The sequence below is a fragment of the Gallinula chloropus genome (genome assembly GCF_964237585.1).
Source record: "Gallinula chloropus genome assembly, chromosome: 1".
NCBI classification, from domain to species: Eukaryota; Metazoa; Chordata; class Aves; order Gruiformes; family Rallidae; genus Gallinula; species Gallinula chloropus.
In genome coordinates, this window is record NC_140085.1 from 13,916,497 (window position 1) to 13,938,682 (window position 22,186).

General features: G+C 40.7%; 1 protein-coding gene across 1 annotated transcript; it reads right to left on the minus strand.

Moving 5' to 3' along the window:
• Positions 1 to 210: 210 nt before the first annotated feature.
• Positions 211 to 21,886, minus strand: NAPEPLD (N-acyl phosphatidylethanolamine phospholipase D; the record flags this gene model as incomplete). The annotated part of the gene is made up of 5 exons (XM_084273530.1): positions 211 to 689; positions 1,914 to 2,028; positions 3,015 to 3,661; positions 9,600 to 9,909; positions 21,684 to 21,886. 5 exons carry the CDS (start codon positions 21,884 to 21,886, stop codon positions 564 to 566), a joined length of 1,401 nt encoding a protein of 466 aa, XP_084129656.1. The 3' UTR covers positions 211 to 563.
• Positions 21,887 to 22,186: the final 300 nt, after the last annotated feature.

Genomic DNA, 22,186 nt, shown 5'->3' on the forward strand with positions numbered 1-22,186 from the left:
CTTTTCTTTAGATTCAGCTTTTGTGGTTCATCAGTATATGAAAATGTAGAAGCATTCAGTAAAATAATCATTTTACCATGCTTGTGCTTAAACAAGATGGCTCTATTGGAAGACTCCACCCCACAAAACACAGTGAAGCTATCAAGGGAGATGGCATTCCAACAATGACGGATTCAAATCAGCCATTAATTCTAAGAATGTGTCCTGTGCTGAGGTTATTATTGCTGTTGCAGGTTAAGATAAAGAGGTTTTAGAAAAAACAAAAAACCCCAATAATTTATCAGTGGTGTACATAAGAGTTGACACTGCAAGTTATTTCCAGACAGTACTGTATATATTAACTGGTCTTTAGATCAGCTCTCAAAATTTATAAACAATATAACTAGTAAAGATCATCATGTAATTGGTACACAAGTTTTAGTTCTGAACATGACAAACCTGGCATCTAAAAATCCAATTTAATCCAAAAAAAAATCCACTCTGTAAGTACATGATGTTAGTATTTGTAACATTAATTGCTAGTTCAAATCAAAGGAGGCTTACAAGGAACTGCTAGCGGTTCGCTACTCAAACCCGTCATTCGTACTCAAGTCCCGGGATTCTCCGTGGTTTAAGACAAAGAAGTCTTCCTTTTTCAAGCCGTATCTTTCAAGAGCTTCATTCAGTTTGACAGGAGGATCCAAGTAATACTAGAAAAACAAGAATAAGATGAAAAAAATGCTGTTGCAGCATTTGGAGGAAAAGAAAGGGTATCACTGGTGTAACAAGAAATGGTTGGCTTCTTAAATATTACCTAAAGAAGTGGGGTATGTTTTTGTCAAATTAAAATATAATTTAAGAAATGAAAATGAAAGCACAAGAATGCTGATGTACAGTTGTAGAGTAACTAACAAGGCTCAGCCTGTCATCCAAAATTCAGTCTTCCTCCATGTACTGAACTGGATGCCTGGGAGGCAGAACTGTGACGGGAGGAGGCCGTGTTAGCAGTTCAGCAGATGGCGCTTTCTCTCACACTGTAAAAGTTGGCAGCTTCACTGTTAAAAAATTTGTGTCACTTCGATGAGCTTCTCCTGAGGTTCCCTTCACTGTGTTTGTCACATTTCAGAAAAGGCATCACGAGGGAGAAATCATCCAACTTTTGTGCTTCTAAATACACGGAATTTGTACCGTGGGCACTAGCAACCCAGCTTACTGGAAGCATCGTGGATAGAAAATGCTATATCCAAGTATGACACATCAGGTGAACAAAGCTATAGCATCATCGGGACTGAGTTACAAGATGAAGTGGTATAACTGATCCCAAAGATGCAGCTGAAAAACAGCTACCAGCCAGGTTGTATCACTGTAGATGTAGCTACTTCCCTTTCACTGCATTTTTCATCACTGTTAAGGCACTTGGGCAATCTCCTTATTAGAACTGGGGACACAGGGAGGAGGAATTAAAATATTTAAAAAAAACCAAAAAGTAACTCAGAATAACTCAGTCTTTCATATTTTTGCTAGTTTTTAACTATGAATCAACCATTAACACTACTACTTGATGTATTTACTAAACAGACATGATTAATACTGTACTGACCTACAGGCATGCAGTCCTTCCTGTCTCCAGGTGTTGTACTGCTGAGTTTACTTTTATTATTGCATATGTGTCCCCACCTTTCATGTGCCTCTGCTTTCAGATATCAGAAATCCTCCACATTTGTTTCAATTAACTGTACTTTTAAATTAAACTTAACTGTGGAAATATTTCACGTTACCAGCTACAAAAAGCTAAGCATTGCTTTTACCTGCAATACAATGTAAACAGTTGTATGAGTGAAAAGTTGTAAGTACATGTTTAAAGATACATAGGTTAAACTGCAAGAACAAAGCTTCACTAATGATTTGAACTCAGGTGTACTGTTGAAATTTACCTCATTTGCTAAAGCAAAGGTCCCCCAGTGAATGGCTACAGACTTCTTTGCTTGAACATCAATATGGATTCTTACTGCTTCTTCAGGATCCACATGCTGGTATTTCATAAACCACCTACCAAAACACAAAGTCATTTTTTTTTGTGTCACCTAAGTCAGTACAAGATTTGGTCTTTATCTTCAATGGGTAAGTTGCAAGCAAACTAAAAAAAAAAAATTACACTCACCTAATAAAAAAATATGGAGCATGTATGTCTGAACAACACACAGAACACAAAATCAACAAGCTAGAATATATCAAGACACCCAAAAAATAGCAGTTCCTGTGTTCCACTCTCCTTTTCAAACACTTTTAAAAATCTCTATTGTTCATAGTATAAGGGCATATTACTGGTGCCTCAAGGCATTAAGGCCATAGATTGAAATCCACCCTTAAGAATTTGCATGTTAGCACCACACACTGAAAAGCGTGCGCTGCAGAAGACAGCCTAAGGGAACAGTGGTAAAGCAGAAGGGGGAACCTGGCAATTCTTAGAAGATATGGATTATTACCATATTATTCCGATTCCTATCTTCCTTTCCCAGCCCATATATGCTCTGCTTCCAGCATTATATCAGAATCATCATCGAGATTTTTAGATACTTTGTCATAAGTAGGATACAGATGCCTAAACAAAAAGATCTTTCACACTCTACACAGGATTCATCTTTATCTCCAGGTAAGTTGCAAAAACAGCGTCAAGACTGAAGCAGGAGAGAAGCACAGCAAAATTGCATGCATCTAAATGGGTTAGCTTAAAAGCTGCTATTTGAGAAAAAAGACACAAAGTAATTCCAGTTCTTTACTCAATGTTTTTCATGGAAGAAAGTCAGCATCAGCTCAAGACTAAAGAAAAAACTCTGCAGGAACACCAAACACACAAAGGCAAGCATCCTAGACATTTCAGTTCCTTCTGATTGCCTGCTTGGGTTTGTCACTCAGCAATTTCCTTCTCTTGCCTCTAAATAAAGTACACATACAGTTTTCACTTCTAGGTGCATTGTTTTTTCATCAGTATATAATTTAATTTATGTATACTGATCAAACTTTGATTTTCATACCTTGGCTCGTAAGCTCCAATGGGGATGGCTGCAAGATCAAAAGGTCCAAACCTTTTGCCTATCTGTTCAAAAGCAACACAATATCCAGTATCTCCAGAAAAGAAAAACCTATTCCAAGGTCCTAGGACAGACCAGCTGCCCCAAAGAACTTTGTTATCATCTGTTGCAGTCCTTTTGCACCAGTGTTGAGAAGGGGTGAAGACAAAAGTCACGGCATCGTGGCCAGGGACGCAGTTCTCTTCCCACCAGTCCAGTTCAATGACGTTCTCACAACCGCATCTCTGCATCCAGTCCAAGAGCCCCAGAGGCACAAACCAGCGCAGCTCGCTCCCAAAGCGCTCATTTAAACTGGTGACACTGTTGTAGTCCAAGTGATCGTAATGGGTGTGGCTGATCATGACTGCATCTATTCTGGGGAGCTGCTCTACTGTGCACGGAGGTCCTCGGAAACGCTTGGGGCCCATCAGCTGGGTGGGGGAAGCTCGCTGGCTGAAGATTGGGTCGGTGAGAAATATGAGTTCATCCATCTCCACCATAACTGAAGCATGTCCCAACCACGTGACTCGCATACCAGTTCCTGTCTTCCCAGCAAGTTCTGGATTTTGAACAAAGTAAGGTTTCAACACTGGAAGCTCTTTATCCAGTTCCTGGCAAAAGAGGACAAAACACGTATGTGAGATTTCAGAATGCACTTGGCTGTGGAACAAAAACTGCATACAAGGCACACATCCTAACAGTCAGGATTTTGTTTATATTTTTAGGCAACCAAGAGAACTGGAACATAAAATATGCCTCTAATGACCATTTTCCCAAATACTTCCTCCTAATCTCATCTTAGGTTTTTGTAACATTGTCACTAATCTGTCAAGAGACAAGAGCGAGTTCAAGAGTAACCCATCTGAGCAGGAGACCTGATAGAGGAAGAGTCTGAAAGCACTGCACACCACCAACACCTGCTGGGAAAGGCCTGGTCAGCCCTCCTGGCCTGGAAAAGAATACAGATACACAAACATCCCGCTGTTACTGTAACAACAGCTCCTTTAGCTTCTGCAACTAAGTGATGCATCCCCTAAGTCCTAGCACAAACAAGTCACAAACCCGTGGATGAAAGAGAACACCACGTTGTGCACAGCATTCCACAAAAGCTCTGTTCTATTAGCCTTCCTCAGACCCTCTCTGCCCCTCTGTTCCATACAGCAGCAGCACATGAAGGTTATCCTCACTTGGCCAACGTTAGCCTTTATCATTCTCTTTCCAACCTGCCAATAATTCAATGAACATTCATAAAACACAAACTAAAACTTGGATCTCATTTTAAAGATGCTCCTTAGGCACTCAGCTGTGCTTCTCACGATGTTTTATTGAAGCCTTCTAGGCAATTAAAGTTTAATTACTACTGAATAAATCACTATACTGATCTGCCTGTATGTTCAGCATGCAATCCCATGGATGACTTAAAGTTATGGAAGCCTTCGCCCACCTGCCCTCTCGTTCCAGCCTCAATGCTTATGCCATCCCTGCTCAAGTCTGACAGGTCAGGGAGCTGATCCAGCTGAACATGAATCCAGAGGAGGTAAACACTCAATCAGCTTCCAAATCTGACTATCTACAGCCTCAGGAGGACAGTTGGCACATAGGAGACCATGGCTATGCATTATCTACTTGAATTCATAAACAAATTACTGCTCATTCTCTCACTTAGCACAGGAGTTGTGTTCTTCACTGCAGTTTGGTTGAGGTGCTTATGCAGAAGCTTTATTTATTTGTAATGGATAAAGACTTTTTCTATAAAAAAAACTAACCAAACACAAAGACTTTTCAGGCTTCCTGACTATCTCCAGCTTGGCCACAGTGTGGCTAAGGTTCTCCTCACAAATAGCTCTGGTCTGAACTTTTCACATCACTTGAGAAGGTTTTTCCTACATTAGGCACCTTCTACAGACACCCAACACTCCTCTCTCCTTGGTAATCTCAGATGTTCCAACACTTCTGGTGCCTAGTCTGAGTCTCCCAGTCATGGTTGCTGATTCCATTCCCTAGGTCTAGGACAGTAGATTAGTGCTACTGGTGACCTTATACAGAGCTGACCTCCCACTCCCTTAAAAGCCCAGCTGATGCTGTGATGGTTTAGGAGTCTAGGATTTCCCTTGCTAAAACAGTCCTGACAGCTTCCAGAAAGTTACTTTCTCCACAATATTTTATTGATTTGGCAGGCGTATGTTGGAGAAAAAACCAAATGCACACCTCCCACTGCTCTGCAATTGTACTGTAAGTAATAAAATATTCATGAAAATTGCTTTTTCAGAGAGCTAATGGACAAGATGTGTCTACTGAAAAAGTTTTATTGCTGTCTCCAGGAACAAGAGATAGATAACCCTCTATAAAGCTGAATATAATAAGGTTAGTACAATAGAATCACCTAATTAACACAGGAATAAACAAAGTATGAGTATTAGACTGAGACAAACTGCTGCTTCTCCAAGAAATACACATCATGTTTTTATCTGTTGTATTCTAAGTACATGGGATGACACTCACAGGAGAACTGTGAACCACAGAGAGCATTATATTGTGAAAAAAAAGAGTGGAAGATCACAAGACTAACATAATGCTCAAAAAATGGAAATTAGGACACCCACCAAATTACACATGGTTAAGTCAACAAATAAGATTCTATCAAGGAAATTGAACTCAGAGGAGGAATTCAATAATGAATTGTCATAATGCAATTTAGATCACTAAGTACATTTTTATGTCAAATTTTCCATTTAAGTAGTTATTTTTAAAAATAAACTACAAAATATTCAAAGAACTCTAAATCAGTCCACTTTCTTTTGGCTGACATTTGATACAATCTAGTTTTAAAACTTCATATAATGCAATATTAAAAAAACCCAATACTAAATGGATTAAGAACTGGCTAACTGGCAGATCTGAACAGTGAGTTCTTACCTGGAACTGAAGTGTATTGTACTGGTTTTGGTTGGGATAATTTTGTTCCCAGTAGCTTGCTATGTTTTCATGTTTTGGATTTGTGACTGAAACAGTGCTGTTAGCAGGCTGACGTTTTAGGTACTGCTGAGCAGTGCTTACACAGCAGCAAAGCCAGCAGGCTGGGGGTGGCATGAGAAGCTGTGAGGGGACACAGCCAGGACAGCTGTCCAGGACTCACCACAGGGATATTCCATACCATGTGACATTATGCTCAGCATATAAAGCTGGGGGAAGAAGGAGGAAGAGGAGGACATTTACAGTGATGGCCTTTCTCTTCCCAAGTAACCACTACACACAACAGAGCCCTGCTTTCCTGGAGAAGGTTGAACACCTGCCTGCTCTGTAGGACCTGGGGAATCAATTTCTTGTTTTGCTTTACTTGTGTGCCCAGCTGTTGCTTTACCTATTAAGCTGTCTATCTTAACCCACAAGTCTTCTTGCTCTTGCCCTTTGATTCTCTCCTCCAGAAGAAGAGCAGGGAGAAGCAAGCAAGCAGCTGAGCTACCAGCTGGGGTTAAACAACACACATCTGCACTATTTAAGATCTCACAGGGATGTCACAAGAACTGCCACTATTCAATATTTTGAACAGTTGATTTAATGGTAAAACTAATGACTATAAAAGGTACACAGACAGGAAGACTGATAAACACTGGGTAGCATAGTTCAAACAATTAGTATCTTAAACTACCTAAATGAAATTCTGTAAACCACAAAGGCAGCATAACTTGGAAAGCCCTGACTCTATATGAGAGAGGTCTACAGGTCTGTGATACAGAGGCATCTAATCCGAACCAGTGATTCCTTGGGGGATGAGATCAGAAATCAGGCATTATTTTGAGCTGTCATATCAAATCACACAGGAAAATAGCTAAAGAAATTATTTCTCAGTGTGTGGGTTTTTTGTTGGCTTTTTTGTTTCCTCTTCTGCACCCCCTCCTGCCTTCACTATTGTACAAAAGTACACCAAAATCTCCCAAATTACCCTTAAAAGCAGTAAGGACTTATGACTCAACTCCTAAAATTTCAAACTAAAATGCAAGTTCTACTGGCAGTATGCATTATATGAAATTCACACAACAGGGTAAAACAACATAATGACTGAAATATATGAACTTATAGAACGTTTATCCTGCTGTAGTACATTCTGTTCTCTGTCAGACTAACCAGAAGCGTATTAATACTACAAGAATTATAACAGATCTTTGAAATACGGCATTAATGTCAAATCAGCTACCAACAGAAGCAAAATGTGCCCAATACTGTCTTATCTTTGCTGAAGTAATACAAAAAATTCCTCCTGCTGTGCCCCTTCCCCCCTCCCACGTTCTTTTTTCCTCCGTAATGCAAAGCAAGAAGAAACACATGACTGGCTGTGGTAAGCCCAGCTAATTATCTCTGGATTTTTGGCACTTAGTACATACTGGAATACCACTGGATTTTACAGAAATGAGAACAATCTAAGTTGTTGATCCAACAGCTAATAATTAAAGATACTCCAGCAGCACTGAGGAAAGTTATTAATAAAGCCTGTAATGAAAACACAAGAAGTGTATGCATCCTGGATAATGATACAGGCTTGTTTTTGAAGGCATGATTATAATACATATAGCTTTTACACAGTGAAGTACATATCCTGGATAATACGTGCCTTTTCCTTGTTTTTACATATGCAAAGCACTCAGTACAGATAAACTGAGCCTGCCCAGTGCAGCAGGGTATCACTAGGCACACTCAACGTGGAAACTGAAGTAGGAGTCTGTTTAAAGGACATGCTACCTACCTCTGCTAAGTATGGAGCCCTTACTTGGATTTTTAAACAACCTCAGGAGTGCTTTACAGGTTGATTTATGTGTGGAGCAAACATAGCTGGAACAAGCATCCAAAAGGCTGAGACTCAAGAAGTGTATTTCATCGATCCCTATCTAGGTTTTTCTATTTCTGATTCACTTCACTGTGCTCCTAAATAATTGCAGGTACTTAAATTAAAAACAAAATTAAAAAAAAAAAACAAAATACCCCACACCACATATGCAAAGCAATAAAATGAGTCCAAAATGAATCCAAACTGGGTCAGAGAGGCAGCTTTACAACTGGTACAGTATAGATTTCTTTGTAATCATCCTTTATTGCAGGGATAATCTGTAAATTAAAGGGGAGTGCTGCAATGCTCCACTGCCATCAGAGAGCTGCATATTCTGTACTCTGTAGTACACCTTAGCACTGCCTTCCAGGTGTTTCAGTCACCAACCAGGTTTCTGACTGGTGCTGGCAAGACACAAAGCCTGTTGTACACATACAGACTAGGGCAGCAGTCAGTGGCAACTGAAAATGCCACGGTGTGAATTTTAAACAAATATGGCCAAAGTATCCTAATGCAGCAATCTGTCCAGCAGCTGCTGCTACTACAAGGTGCAGGTAATGTCTAGAAGCAGGACACCAAAGTGGAAGGGATCCCAAGACCAAAATAGGTTTGTTGTGCTTCTTTCTGTAGTCAAATTATTATTATAGAACAATCACAGCCTTGATTAATCCTCCCTTAAACAAGGTTTGTGCCACACATCCTTAAAGAAATTCCCAAACCTCTCACCATCACGTGTTAATAAGTAACGTGGCTTTCCTGTCCATAAAGCTGATCAAATTCCTTCCTTCACAGGTAATTCACATAAAAAAGTGTAAAGCTCTTTGCTAAATACCAGCTGGGAGATTTATAGCTTATGCATGCCTTCTTGGATGCTTAAAAGCATTATTAACATCTATTTGCTGAAAAATGCCTTTCCTGGTTGCAGACCCTTTGGCACAGCTTTTCCAAAGTGCAGTCAACACATGAGAAAACACACTGAGAAGACACTGTCACACTTCTTGTGGCCACCAAGATAACCTGTGGCTTTCCAGTATCCATTACTCTTCACAGAAAATATGCTTATCTAAGAAGTTGCTTCCCCACCTCCTTCTTTATATACAATATATGTCAGAAGTGATATACCAAGAACAAATAATGGTGTTTCCCAGTAAATTGCTACTGTACTTGCAATATTTCAGTACAAATCCTTAGTTTTAACACATTCATTTTTTTTCTCCTGCTGTACTGAAATATGGAAGTATTTGTAAATCTACATTTTCTATAAGTAAGTGACTGCAACTATTTAGTAAATTTTTATGAAAAAGATGTAACATCTATAGCAAATGGCAGTCTGGGGAAAAAAATTTAAAATTTACAAGGAGGTATGCCACAGCTATGTCATCCAATCTGAATGGTATTAGTAGCATGCTTTGTAAGGCAACATGTAGTAAAGAGGAAAGAGTTTAACCATAGTTTGATTGAGCCAGAGGGCCATTTTTGTTGGTTTTTGCAAATATAATCTAAGCTGGACAAATCAAAAGGTGTAGAACTAACAGAAAGGAGAAAAAAGAATTAAAGAGACAGAAAGTATAAACCTTTTGAAAGTGATAATAAAAATCAGAAAAGCAACACTTAGAAAAGCCTCAAAAGATGCCTAGTAAGTATTAGTTGGAAACTGTCCTATTTTATTGTTTAGAGCAGAGGTAAAAGCAGTCTCACTGAAGAACACAAAATATGCAAATATTTACCTGCTTTGAGCATGGCACGTTGCTGTTGTTTTTCTCCATGAGGGACCACTTCAAAATATTTGGCAAGGTTGGTGATTTCCATGTTGGCCATGGGTTGACAAACTTCCCATCTTTGCCTCTCTTTGATTTAGTTACATCCTCTTCCAGCCTGTAGTCCAGCCTGAAGCTTTTCCTGGAGGTCCTGGAAGAATCGCTGCCCCTGGAACCTCGACCTGAATTCTGACGTTTCCTCACTGCTTCTTTAGGGTACTGGTTACACGCTGGCAAAGGCTCTTCATCCATTTTCTTATCCATATCTCTCTGAGGAGAACTAAAATAAGCTTTAAATTAATCAATCTTTTCTTGGACTAACATCAACAATAACAAAGTTGAATGTTCTCACACACACTAGAAACAAGCCTGCCCTTCTCGACTGTTTGATCTACCGTATGTTTTCCTCAACAAAATATGCTTTTGAGAGAGCTGCTGTTACACAAAGGACTCCAGAAACATGCTGTGGCAAGCAGACAGGAGATCTCTTTGTAGCTCAGGCAGAATACTTGCCGGTGTGCACAGCTTCAGGTACTATTATCTACCAATTGCAAAAAGCAAGGGGGACGTGTTCCTTCATTTACATTTGGGAAGAATGCAAAATTCCTCCTGACACCCATGTCGGTGCCGATGTAACACGACCCTGCAGGCCTGTCCAAGAGGCACTAGGAATGTAGGATTTGACTTGGTTTTGCAGTCAGAGCAGTGATCTCACACAGCATTAACACCACACTGCTGCTGCTGCTGACAAGATGCACATACATGCAGAAAAAGTCAGCACAAAAGACACATTCAGTCCTACTTCCTATTTTATCCAAAATGAAGGAAAAGCTCATTTTAATAACAGTAAAAGTAGCTTGCAAATTTTGATAGACGTTTAACTGAACTCACTAGTGAAAGGACACAGAAAAAGGAAGATCTGGAAGAAATCGTGGCTGCAATGTCTGGAATTCATTCCATTGTGAAATGTAAAAAAGTGAGAAAATAACTATGAAAAGCTTGTTTTTATAGAGTCCCAATTCTGGGGTATTTCTTAGAAAACTGCAGACCCTGTAGTTGAATGAAAGACTCCAAAACTGCACTTAACTGTTGCAGAGTTTAGGAATATGGAGTCCTGTTGAGCTCATTGTGTCCAAGGTAGAAAAAAAATACAGAAACACAGACTGGTGTGGGTTGGAAGGGGCCTCAATGACCACCTAGTCCCAACCCCTGCCTTGGGCAGGGACACCCTCCACTAGACCAGGTTGCCCAAAGCCCCTTCCCACCTTAGACTTCAACACTGCCAAGGATGGGGCAGCCACAGCTTCTCTGGGAAACCTGTACCAGTGCCTCACCACCTTCACAAAGAAGGATGTCTTCCTAACATGAAATCTAAAACTACCCTCCTTCAGCTTAAACCCATCACCTTTGTCTTACACACATGGTTGTGTGAACAGTCACTCTCCAGCCTTCCTGTAGGTCCCATCAGGTACTGGAAGACTGCTGCAAGGTCTCCCTGGAGCCTGCTTCAGGCCAAACAAGCACAACTCTCTCTGTCTTCATAGGAGAGGTACTACAGCCCTTTCATCATCTTTGTGGCCTCCTCTGGACTCACTCCAACAGCTACATGTCACTCCTGTATTGGGGACCCCAGAGCTGGATGCAGTACTCCAGGTGGGGTCTCAGGAAAGCAAAGTAAAGGGGGATAATACCCAATCTTGGCCTGTTGGTCATGCTTCTTTCAATGCAGCCCAGGATACAGTTGACTTTCTGGGCTGCAAGTGTACATTGCTAGGTCGCATTGAGATTTTTATCAACCAACACCCCAAGTCCTTCTCCTTATGGTTGCTCTCAATCCATTGTAAGTATATATAAAATTATCCATATTTATTTTTAAAGTTGCTGAAACAATTCCACTGAGGATAAATGCTTCAGTTTCTGTGTTTATTTTCAGCTAAAATGTTGAAAATAAATATACTGGATTTTTGTTGGTTTGTTTTTAATAGGTTGCTATTTTAAAAAGTGCACAACTCTCTGGTACTTATAAACTCTACCCAATAAAAACTAGAAGATGGGCAGTAATGAACAGAAAGCATGGTATACTGCCTAGGTGCACAAATAATTTTCAACAGCAAATTGTGCAGCTTGTCCTGTGGAAAACTTCCCACCATATGTATTAGACTTTCTCCTATTTCATTAACTCCAGAATACTCAGCACACATGACTCACTGTGCCCCTCATAAGTTCATAATTACAAGGAAAAAAATCTTGTCACTGCAACATTACAGCTCAGATTATAACACACACACAAGAAGTACTGAACCCAAATGCATTTACTGGTGATACTCCAGCTTCAAAAGCAGAGCCCAGCCCTGCCATTTCAGCAGCAGCAGATGACTAAACAGGAAGTGTGGTGTCAGTTGCAAAGATATGACAATTGATAAATATTCTGAAATTTTCTTAACAAAATAACCATTACTTTGCCCCACAGCAGAGATCAAATATTAACACATCAAAATTCACCTCCGATAAAGCAGCATGAGCAACGTTCAGAAAACACTGCCCATAGAGTTGTTTGATAAATAGTGCCCTTGGCCATAATCTTGTTTTAATGTAATTGCTTTGTGCTCTAGTTTCCCTGTAATTTTACTGAAACCACTCCATTTATGTATTTTCTAGTTAGCAATAATATGCCACATCTGCATCATAATTTTATTTTAACTATTGATGCACCTGGGCTTTTTTTCTCTATTCCACTCAACATCTACCAGAATCAGCCTTCTATGGAACAGCCACCCAAACGTTCTACACCATTTTAAGCAGAATTATATGGTAACAAAAAGAGTAAGTGCCACAAGAAATGGCAGACAGGATACACACACAAAAAAAATGTAATGGATATTTTAACTGTTACTTCAACTCAAAGAGTTTGAGGAATTAAAAAAAAACCAAAAAACCCACCCAACAAAGATCATTTTCAATGCCAAGTCAGTCTATTAATTTAGCAAGGCATGCAGACACAGCATAAAACATCTACTCTTCTAGAAAGCATCATGAAAACAAATCACAAAAGTTTAATCAGATAGCTACTTAATTCCAGGAAATTCTTCTGTTAGCATCTCAGATGTCTGATTTTTAAATATATAACTACTGTAATTATTGTTCCTACAAGACATTTTATATTAGAGACTGGAGTGCCTAAGGTTTTATTTTTAAGCTCCTGTTTATCTATTCATTCATCTCTAAAATAAGTGAATTCTACTTTTACTTAAATTTTCATATGAACCTTTGATCTTTTTCTGAAACTATAAACCTTTAGGGGAAGTAGGGATCAAATGTGATGATTAAACAAAGACAATGCCAAAGCATTTAAGGCACTGCAGGTATCTGTCTGCCAACATATTTTCCACATGATGCACATACATTACTTACATTAGTATTCCATAAGAACCAAAGGGAGAAGAGATCTCAGTGCTTACAGAATATTTTAAACCCTTTAACATGCATAAGAAAAGGACACATTTACAAACAATTAACTGATGAAGTATTCCTGATGAACTGTAAGTTCCTTTGAAGTATTAATGTTGCCAGTTCATTTCCCTTTAATTTCAACTGGTAAAACATATCCTAGAATATTCATGGAATATAGTAAAACAAATCTATTTTTTCTTATTAACAAAATAGTAGGCCATCTTTCTTCAAAGTCATTAGCTCAAGATAAGAAACTCAACCAGATATTAGTCCAAGGAGATTCTTACCCTTTTGCAAAACACACCCTCTACAGACTAGGAGATTTGGCAGGTATACTTTAAACACTAGAAAATACCTGACCAGAAATGAGCTGATTTTTCATCCAGCTTTATTGAATTCTTCCCCAAGAAAAACAGTAGTTTGGCAGTCAAGAAGTAAGTCTAAGCACTGCATTGCCAGCCCAATTATAAGAGATAGAGACATCAAAATCAAACTGGAGTACAGTTGTACTCACTTGCAAGGGGCAGTGGGAAGGGGTCATGTCTTTGGTGAATACCTGTTATTGTAGGGTTCCACAAGAAATATTTTTTCCACACCTTTTATTCTACTCTAAATTATTCAGCTGCTTTCCTAACAAATTGATTCCATCCTTCAGGATTAGGTGACTTGCCCTCAAACAGGGGCAGGTGGATTGCCACCATTTGCAAGAGGAAATGGACTGAGGCATACCAACTACTAAAGGAGATCATCAGTCATGCTAAATCCACAAGGCCAGAAGGTACTCTGGACACCACTGTCTGATGACTAGGATGAAGCCTAACATGAATTAAAACACAGAGCTCACTTAACTGGTTTTCCACCACCAAATATTAAGCGGCCACTAGTAACCCACAAAGCAAGACCGAAGTTGTAGATCAGGCAGGGCATGGCATGGAGAACCCATGTCTTGCATCCTAGTAAACAGGATTATGCCTGTAAAAAAAATACAGATCTTAGGACAATGGACTTGTGGTCAACTGCTTATTGTAGCATTGCTTAATATGGGAAAACTTGGATACAAATGTTTTGGGTTTCTGTTTATTTAGGAAAATAATTAAAAGTTTAATTAAACATTTTAATGCTTTCTGCTCACATGATACATTAACATTATAAGAAGCATTCTAACACTTTATTTTTTAATGGCCTTTTAAACAGGGCAGAGCTTCAAGCCAAGTTATTTTAACTTTATTTGAAGAAACTCATTGACATAAAATCTATTGAGTTTTTACCTTTTCCACACAGCCTCCTCTAAGATCCACTACTCCTACTATGTAGTTCTCCCTACTAGGCACACAGCCATGCACAGACATGCTACTAACTGTGAAGTCTGCCAGAACAGATTTATCCTTCTTTTCTACCCAGAAATGTGGTCCTTTTTTAACAAATCCATAAATCAGACAGTTTAAGTAAGAGTTATTATGAAGCTATGGCTTAGGAAGCCAACAACATCCACAAAACTTTACATTTACCTTGAAAACATTCCATAGCTTCCCAGATGTCCTTAATTTTCCCTATTTTTGAAGCAACAAGTTTGGTTCATTTCTAATCACTGTTTCTCTGTACAGACTACATCCAGAAGTGGGCTACACTGCACATCACCTAAAAAGGGCAGCACACAATTCCTAACAAACTCCCACCACTGCAGCTTTACCAAAGCAAGACTCTGAGCTTTCTGCAAGCCCGTAACTGCTACACAATCTCAAGGGTTTTTTTTCACCACACATTTTTGACTGCCAGAAGCACACTTTTTGCTTTCCAACAAAGAAACCCCACCACACAAAAACAACCCCCAACAAAATAAACAAACAGAAAACCAACAAATCCCACTCCAAGCACCAAAAAACCCCAGCGCTTCAGCTAGAAGGTAAGGTATTTTAAAACACTAGGGAGCATAGAATTACTTTTTTCAAAAAAAGGCTCCCACACACTCAGCTACCAAACGACTGCCAGCTAAGTTTTGGCTGTGCTTTTATTTTTCCTTCAGGTCTGAAATTGTCTGCTTTAATTAATGAACAGTTTGAGACTGGAAAATTCTGAATGCGTTTAAACTTTTATTGTGCAGTACTTCAGGCTGTTCATCACACCACTGCAGCCCTATAAAAACAAGAACCTGAGCTTTCTGCAAACTATACTGCTACGTAGCTCTGAAGATTTCTTTCACTATATGTATTTTCCTCTGACTGCAACAGCAATTGCAACAGCAATTATTCCAGACACTCTTGGTCTTAGGCTCTCACAACCCAGATCTCTCAAGCTTGCAGCAAGCTGATCTATAAATACTTCTATTATGTGAGATTTCGCAGCAAAAGTTGCCAGCAAGAAACAGCAATGAAGAAATTTTAATTCAAATTGTCTGGTATTTTAGCAGCCAGTTTGGGATTCTGTGTGATGTCCTACTTAAGATATTTTTCAAAACATTCAGAAGGCAAAAAAATCCATGCCAGTGCAGCCTTCTTCCAGTCTCGAAAGCACAGCTTGACAGCCCAGTTTTTTCTCTGGTCTCAACAGATCTGTAAGTATCCTAGTTCTGCAGTGATCTTGGGTACTGGTCAAGAAAAATTAATAATTGAGTTGATAACAAAACCAGAAATAGCTCTTTCCATAAACAACTTCATACAATTAGGATGAATCCTCTGCCATTTTTATCTAGTTTTGAGGATCAAAAGAAAAACAAAATAAAGTTTTATTTAGAAAAAGCAGAGAAAAAAAAACGGTTATGAATAAAACAAATGTGAAGCCTCTACCAATGGTCACCTGTTGTTAGGCATATTCTGACAACAGCTGTATTACTTGAGCAACCACCACCATGAGTCAACCCATTTCTGCACTCATTACTCCCCCAGGCTTGCTGAAACAAACATTTGTGTGCACATTAGGAATTAGTTCAAGAAACTGATGCAGCTGATAGTCACTTCTTACCTTCCCATTCCCTAGAGAAGCACCTAATTTTCACCTGCAGCACTGTGTAACTATGCAAGTCTTTATACCAACAAACTGGCTAGCACAGGGAATGGTAAGAAAAATAATGTTGGAAACAAAAACTACTTATGCCAGTGCTGCCATAAAAAAGTAATTCATTAAATGCCCTCTACTTAGAATTCACTCAGCGCAGCTCAGTTACATACAGCACCAAGTTAGGTTCAACAATTACCCCTACTCTTAAAATGTTTCATTTTTCAACCTATCCCCTACCCAAGGCTTCACATTTAGTTCTGATGCTGCTTAAACTCTCTGGCTGCTTCCTCCAGGAGTGATGTTTTATATTATAACCAAGCAAATTCAAATACCACCCAAAAAGCAGCCCACTCCCGTTACTAGACATTCCAACCTCTACTTTGCTAGCACTCAGTGGGGGAACTACGCCAACACAAAGTTATTCACAGCAATTAGGAGTGTCTATCAGCTACACCCTTATATGCCTCTGGATACAAATGCAAACGGGCTTTAGAGTCAGGTCCATCAGTAGTACCTGGAGCCAGCTATTTCTCAACCTGGGGTTACATCTGATCAGCTACAGGCATTGTATCAGCTGCATAAAGATGCCCCTTCCTGGAACCTGGCAATGCATAACTATTTTCCATTTGTTTCCAGGTGCTTTAGCTGACTGTCTCTATCCAATATGAGCACGTTGTACTCCCCAACCATGTTATTTAACTGTATTTAATATTAGAGAAGTTTTCTCTTACATGCACATTCTGTTTAGGTTACCATCCCTGATAGGACAGTATTTGTCTATAGAGGCCATGCATATTAACACAGATGACAAACCCAGTAACCAATTTCTTTAGCTATACAGGCCTATTAAAACAAGTTACTTCCTTCTCTACTCTCATCTTTTACTGCAGTCTTGAATCAAAGTATCCAGACACTTGGCATGTGGCCATCACATTTAAAAGAGCAGCCGAGGCTATTATGATGATTAAGCACAGGAGCAATATAATTCTGCGCTACTGCTGAAAGTCACCAAAGGAAAGCAGGAGTCAGTTTTCCCTACACCAGAACAGACAGTGCTTTACTTTGCTCCTCCTAAACAACTAATTTCATATGCCTACTTAATGTATGGAGAATAATGTTGGAAACACAGAAGCAGGAAGTAAAGGGTTTTTTATCTGCTCTGCAGGACTCAGACTGACAACATACAGAAGAAAAATCTGTGCATTATAACTGCATTATGGTACATAAGACAGTAACTAGATCACAAATCAAATGCAAACAATTTCTAAAGTCAACAGAAAAACAGGAGAAGATGGCACATGCACACAGCTGAGCCGATAAACTGGATTCCAGATGGCAACAGTAATCTCCATGTATGGCCCCTCACATGTACAGAACTTCAATGAACCTTTGAAAAAAGAACAAACATGAAACTTGTACCAACCTAACTACAGCATCTGGACCCCAACTTTAGTGTTCTGGCACCAGCTCCAGTCCTGTAAGTATTGATACAAACAAGTAGTTCATTAGTTTCAGCTGGTCTACTGATGGCACTACAGTCAAAACCAGCTGCAAACCTTCCCAGGATGGGGTTTATTGTTAGAAAAAGCAGCCAAACCTTAAAGCTTTGCATCTGTAAATAGACTTCGACCACTCCCATGCATTAACAGCCTATTCATCTTGGGTTCAGTATTTTAAGTTAGCACATAAATGTTGAAGCTGTTAGCACAGGTTTTCCTTCACTAAAATGAAGTTTTAAAGTGTTACAAGCTCGCGCTCAGTCCTGAGGGTAAAGGCTTCATGTCTGGCAGCGAACGGCAATTAGACAGCGCACAGCACTGAAAATAGACACTACTGCACAGAATGAAACTAAGGGTCCACTTGAAAATACTGAACCAGAAATCGGATTTCCTGTGCAGCACATGGTCACAGAGACAAGGTAAGAAGTCTTTTATTATAAAAAAAAGTGCATAGAAATCACATTAAAACCTTGATGCATAGGATCCACGTGGCAAAGCAGGATCTGAAGCAGTTCATTTAGAATCAACTCTGGCACTTTTATGTCTGCAACTGTGCAATTGCTATCTCCACCTCATTTACTAAGCCTTTTCATTTTCTTTTTCCTTCTCCCTACATGCCAGAAAGGAACAAACTCATATGCAAACTTTCTCTAGACACACACAGAGATTAATCCTTCAAAACCCTGTAAAGCCCCAGTTGTCCAGGAAGTGCAGCAACACCCAAGCACTAAACTATTTTTTAAGGTAATATGCAGTCATACAATTTTGTCTACATACATATTTAAATGCTTCTCTATTTGATTCTCTCTCTTCAGTTTAAAGCCCAAGCACATAACCCAGTGTTATTTCCCTGCAATATAAAATTATTTCCCTGAATTCTTTGTAAAGCTACTCAGGTTTCAACATAAGATCAACTTTTGTTTCTCCCAACAACATTCTCTCTCTCTCTCCTCTGCATATGTATGTACACATACCCCGTAGATAGATGGATTTTATGGAACTAGTTATAACATTTGACCTCAAATGTATTGAAAAAATAAACAAATATCCAGATCAGTTAAGGAAAATAGAAGTTCCCCTTCATTAATAATAAAAAAAAGTTCTTCTTGAATGCAACAGTTTAAAGACCATCTGTCACATGAGTTACGCTACAACATCATCAGCCTTTCCAAATGCAAAGTGTTGCATCTCTGAAACTTCATACTGGAAAGCCATAAAGCATGTGTGATACAGCACCCCCGTGGTTCTTTAACTGAAACACAGCCATTAAAGAAGATTCAAGTGGTAGAGCACCAGACACAGTAAAACACAAACACCTAAGGAAATTGGGAAGGTTAACATTTTTCATTACAACCCTGTTTCCTATGTATAACCAGCCTCCTACTCTATCCCTGCAACTCTGGATTATGATGTTTCTTCACATACTCTAAATGAATTGCAAAGTACTTTGGTTGTTAGTCAACACAACAGCAATATTAACAGTTGTTTGGCTTGGTTTGTTGCGTTGTTTTGGTTTTTTCCCCTTATGGAAGAGTCAAGGCACATTTCCAACACAAACGTGAACCACCTAGTAATTTTCAGGGCACCATTCTAAATATGTAGGTGTTTTAAAGAAAAAAAGTATTTTATTTAAATGCACCTAAACAGACACACAGAAACAATTTGTTATTGCCACAATCTGATTATCAGAGAAACAACTGCACCTCACTGAAACCCTCTCACAAAAACAGTCCACAGCATAGTTTGTTCCACCCAAATAACCAAAACTATTTTTGAATACCAAAACCAGTATCTTACCACAAGCTTTACTCAGCAGACAGTAGCACTACCAGCTCCAATCATGGTAAGAGGTCTTACAAAAGAAGCCTTGATATACATTCCTTACCATTTGACTTTCTGCTTGCATGACATCAGTCCTTGTTTTTCCACAGCTGGGACACAGCAGCACCAAAGTGTTTCCGCAGTGTCACTTAGCAATGCCCAATTCTCTTTGCTGAACAGCTTTCCAGGGTTTATGTGCTTGGTTGCAGCTGTATGCTATTCAAACCCAAATCATATACTTTTTATACAGCTGCTAAATAGTAAGGTATTATATGTAGACAGTAAATAACAAGTTAATTTTACTAAGGATATTCAAGCAAAGTGCAGCATCCCAGTTACAAAAAAAGCCTTTTTACTCAAAGGTACATATAGACACAAGATGACCGTAGTCCTGGCACTGAGCACATCAGAAGTAGGATTCTGACTGCAGTGCTAGCCAGCACACTGCAAGCTACACACAGCAATTGACTGAAAAAAACATTCAAGTGAAATCAGGAAGGGATTTATAGGTGTGACCAAAGGAAAAAAATTAATTTCACAGCAGGTGTTACATAGAAAGGCACTAATTATTATGGCAGCATTAGCATTTTTCTCATCACAGACAAACCAATTGCTTTCCCATTTGCAGAAAATAATTTAAAAGCTATTTCTGAATGGAGAATTAGCCATTTTGGTTCAATCTTGAGCTTGTAAAGGCTGAAGAAATAGCAAGTTTCTGCTGAGGTAATTCCTCAAATCTACTTATTTAATACAGGTAAAGAAAACAAATAATATTGGATTACTTCCTTTTTAAAAGGCTGCAGTTCTCTTGGTTTGGACCAAACTAAAGCCAAATTAACTGCTATTTATATTCAAACAGGTTCACCATCATCCTTTACTTCCTCCTCTGCTGAAGGTGTTGTCTCCATCACAGCAAGTGATCAGTCTCCAGGTATCCAAATTCCTATTATCTTTTTATAAAACGTATTTCAATTTCAGATCATTACAGGCATTTCTATAGTAACTGTTGCAATAATTATTGCATTAATAAGGTAAAAATCTCAGTTCTTGTTTTTCTGAAAGTCTTACCTAGGAAATTAATCAGGGTTTCTAATTTACTGATAAACCTGCTACTATAAATTTTAAAATAGATTTATTTCATGTGTCTTTTGCTAGAAAACAGTGGCGATTTTCTGCTACCATCTTAATTGCTGTAGTTTGAAAAATAAAGAAAAAATATCCAAGCACACGTAGCACTTTCCTTAAAACAGAAAATTTGCTTCACAGTCGCCAATTAGCAAATAGAATAAGAAATCCCAGTCATCACTAGAAAAAACCCCACATTTCTGCAGAAGTTTAATACGAAGTTAACTGTATATGCCAAGGCATTCGACAAACACCCTCCCTCAATCCTTACTAGAGATAATTGCCGATCATTGATATTATTTGACTGAACTAATTACATTAAATCACTTCGTTAGCATCTTCCACTCCGCGTTTACATCACACAACGCAAGAAAACTGCTCGGGATAAACATCGGTCCGTGGCTGCTCTTTAAGTGAAAACACGCACTAAACTGTCGATACCACGAAGCGTATTTTATAGGCGATTATATAACTTGTTTCTTTCCGAGCGCTACTGCAGCACATCTGACTGTCAGTTACGGGAAAGGAAAGCTTTGCCGCTCCGAGGGAGGGACGCGGCGGGGAAGTCCAGGACTTCTTCCATCGGTATGAAGAGGATCCGCCGGTCCCGGGTGTTTCTGAAGCCAGCACGAGTCGCGATTTGTCACCGCGACATCTCCGGGGGGCGACCCCGGGCAGGGGCAGTCCGAGCCCCGCGCTGCGCCAGCACCGGCGCCGCAGCCTGCACCTACCTCAGGGGCCGAGGCAGCGCAGGGGAGAGCCGGCTCACTCAACTCCTCTCCGGCCAGGAGCCGGGGCTCGGCGGCCCCAAGCACCTCGCCCACCGCCTAACTTTTCCGAGCGGACTCCCGCCCTCGCTCTGTCCCGCTGCCGTCGGCGGGACTCCCCGCCTCGGCACCGGTCCCGCCGCTTCCCGCAAAGGCTCAGGCCGGTTTCCCTTCCCGCACTCACCCGGCGGGACTCCGGTACCGTGTATCTAGCAAGCCGCGCTGCTCCGGCTCCCCTTACCCCACCGGGCTCTGAAGGCGGCAGGTCGGGCAGGTGCCTCTCCTCCGACAGGGCACGAGAGCTGCCGCTCGGCTCGGTCCGTCCCTCACCCACAGGAAGGCGCGGGGGCAGCGACCCCCGCCCCCGGCGCGCTGCCTGCCGCCGGAGAACCGCTCACCTCCCGGGCTTCTGCTGCCCCTGAGGAGTTTCGTCGTTCTCCTCCTCCTCCTCCATGGTGCCGCTCCACCCCCTCCGTGGCTGATCCGCGGCTCTCCAGCAGGAGCCGTTGAGCGTCTGCGGCTTCCCACCTGACCAGCCCGCCGCTGAGGGTAGCGCGGCGAGCTGCAAGCAGCAGCTCCACAGCGCCCTGCCTCTCACCATGGTGGTGCCAACGCCGCCACCTCCCCGCGCTCCGCGAGGCCCCGCCGGCCGCGGGACTACCGAGGGCTCACAGCGGCAGCCGCCCGGCGGCGGGTTAGGAAAATGGCGGCGGGGGGGGGCGGCGCTGAGGGAACCGGGACGGGCGGGTGGCCAGACGTCCTCGGGCCCGGAGCCGTGGCGGACCGCTGGAGGCCTGCTTGTCAGTACTGGGGAAAGGGAAGCACTCTGTTCTGCTCCTACCCGGTTCCCGCGTTCGGTAGACGCTGCGAACGGTCCCGCTTGGGAATACGAGCAGGCTCT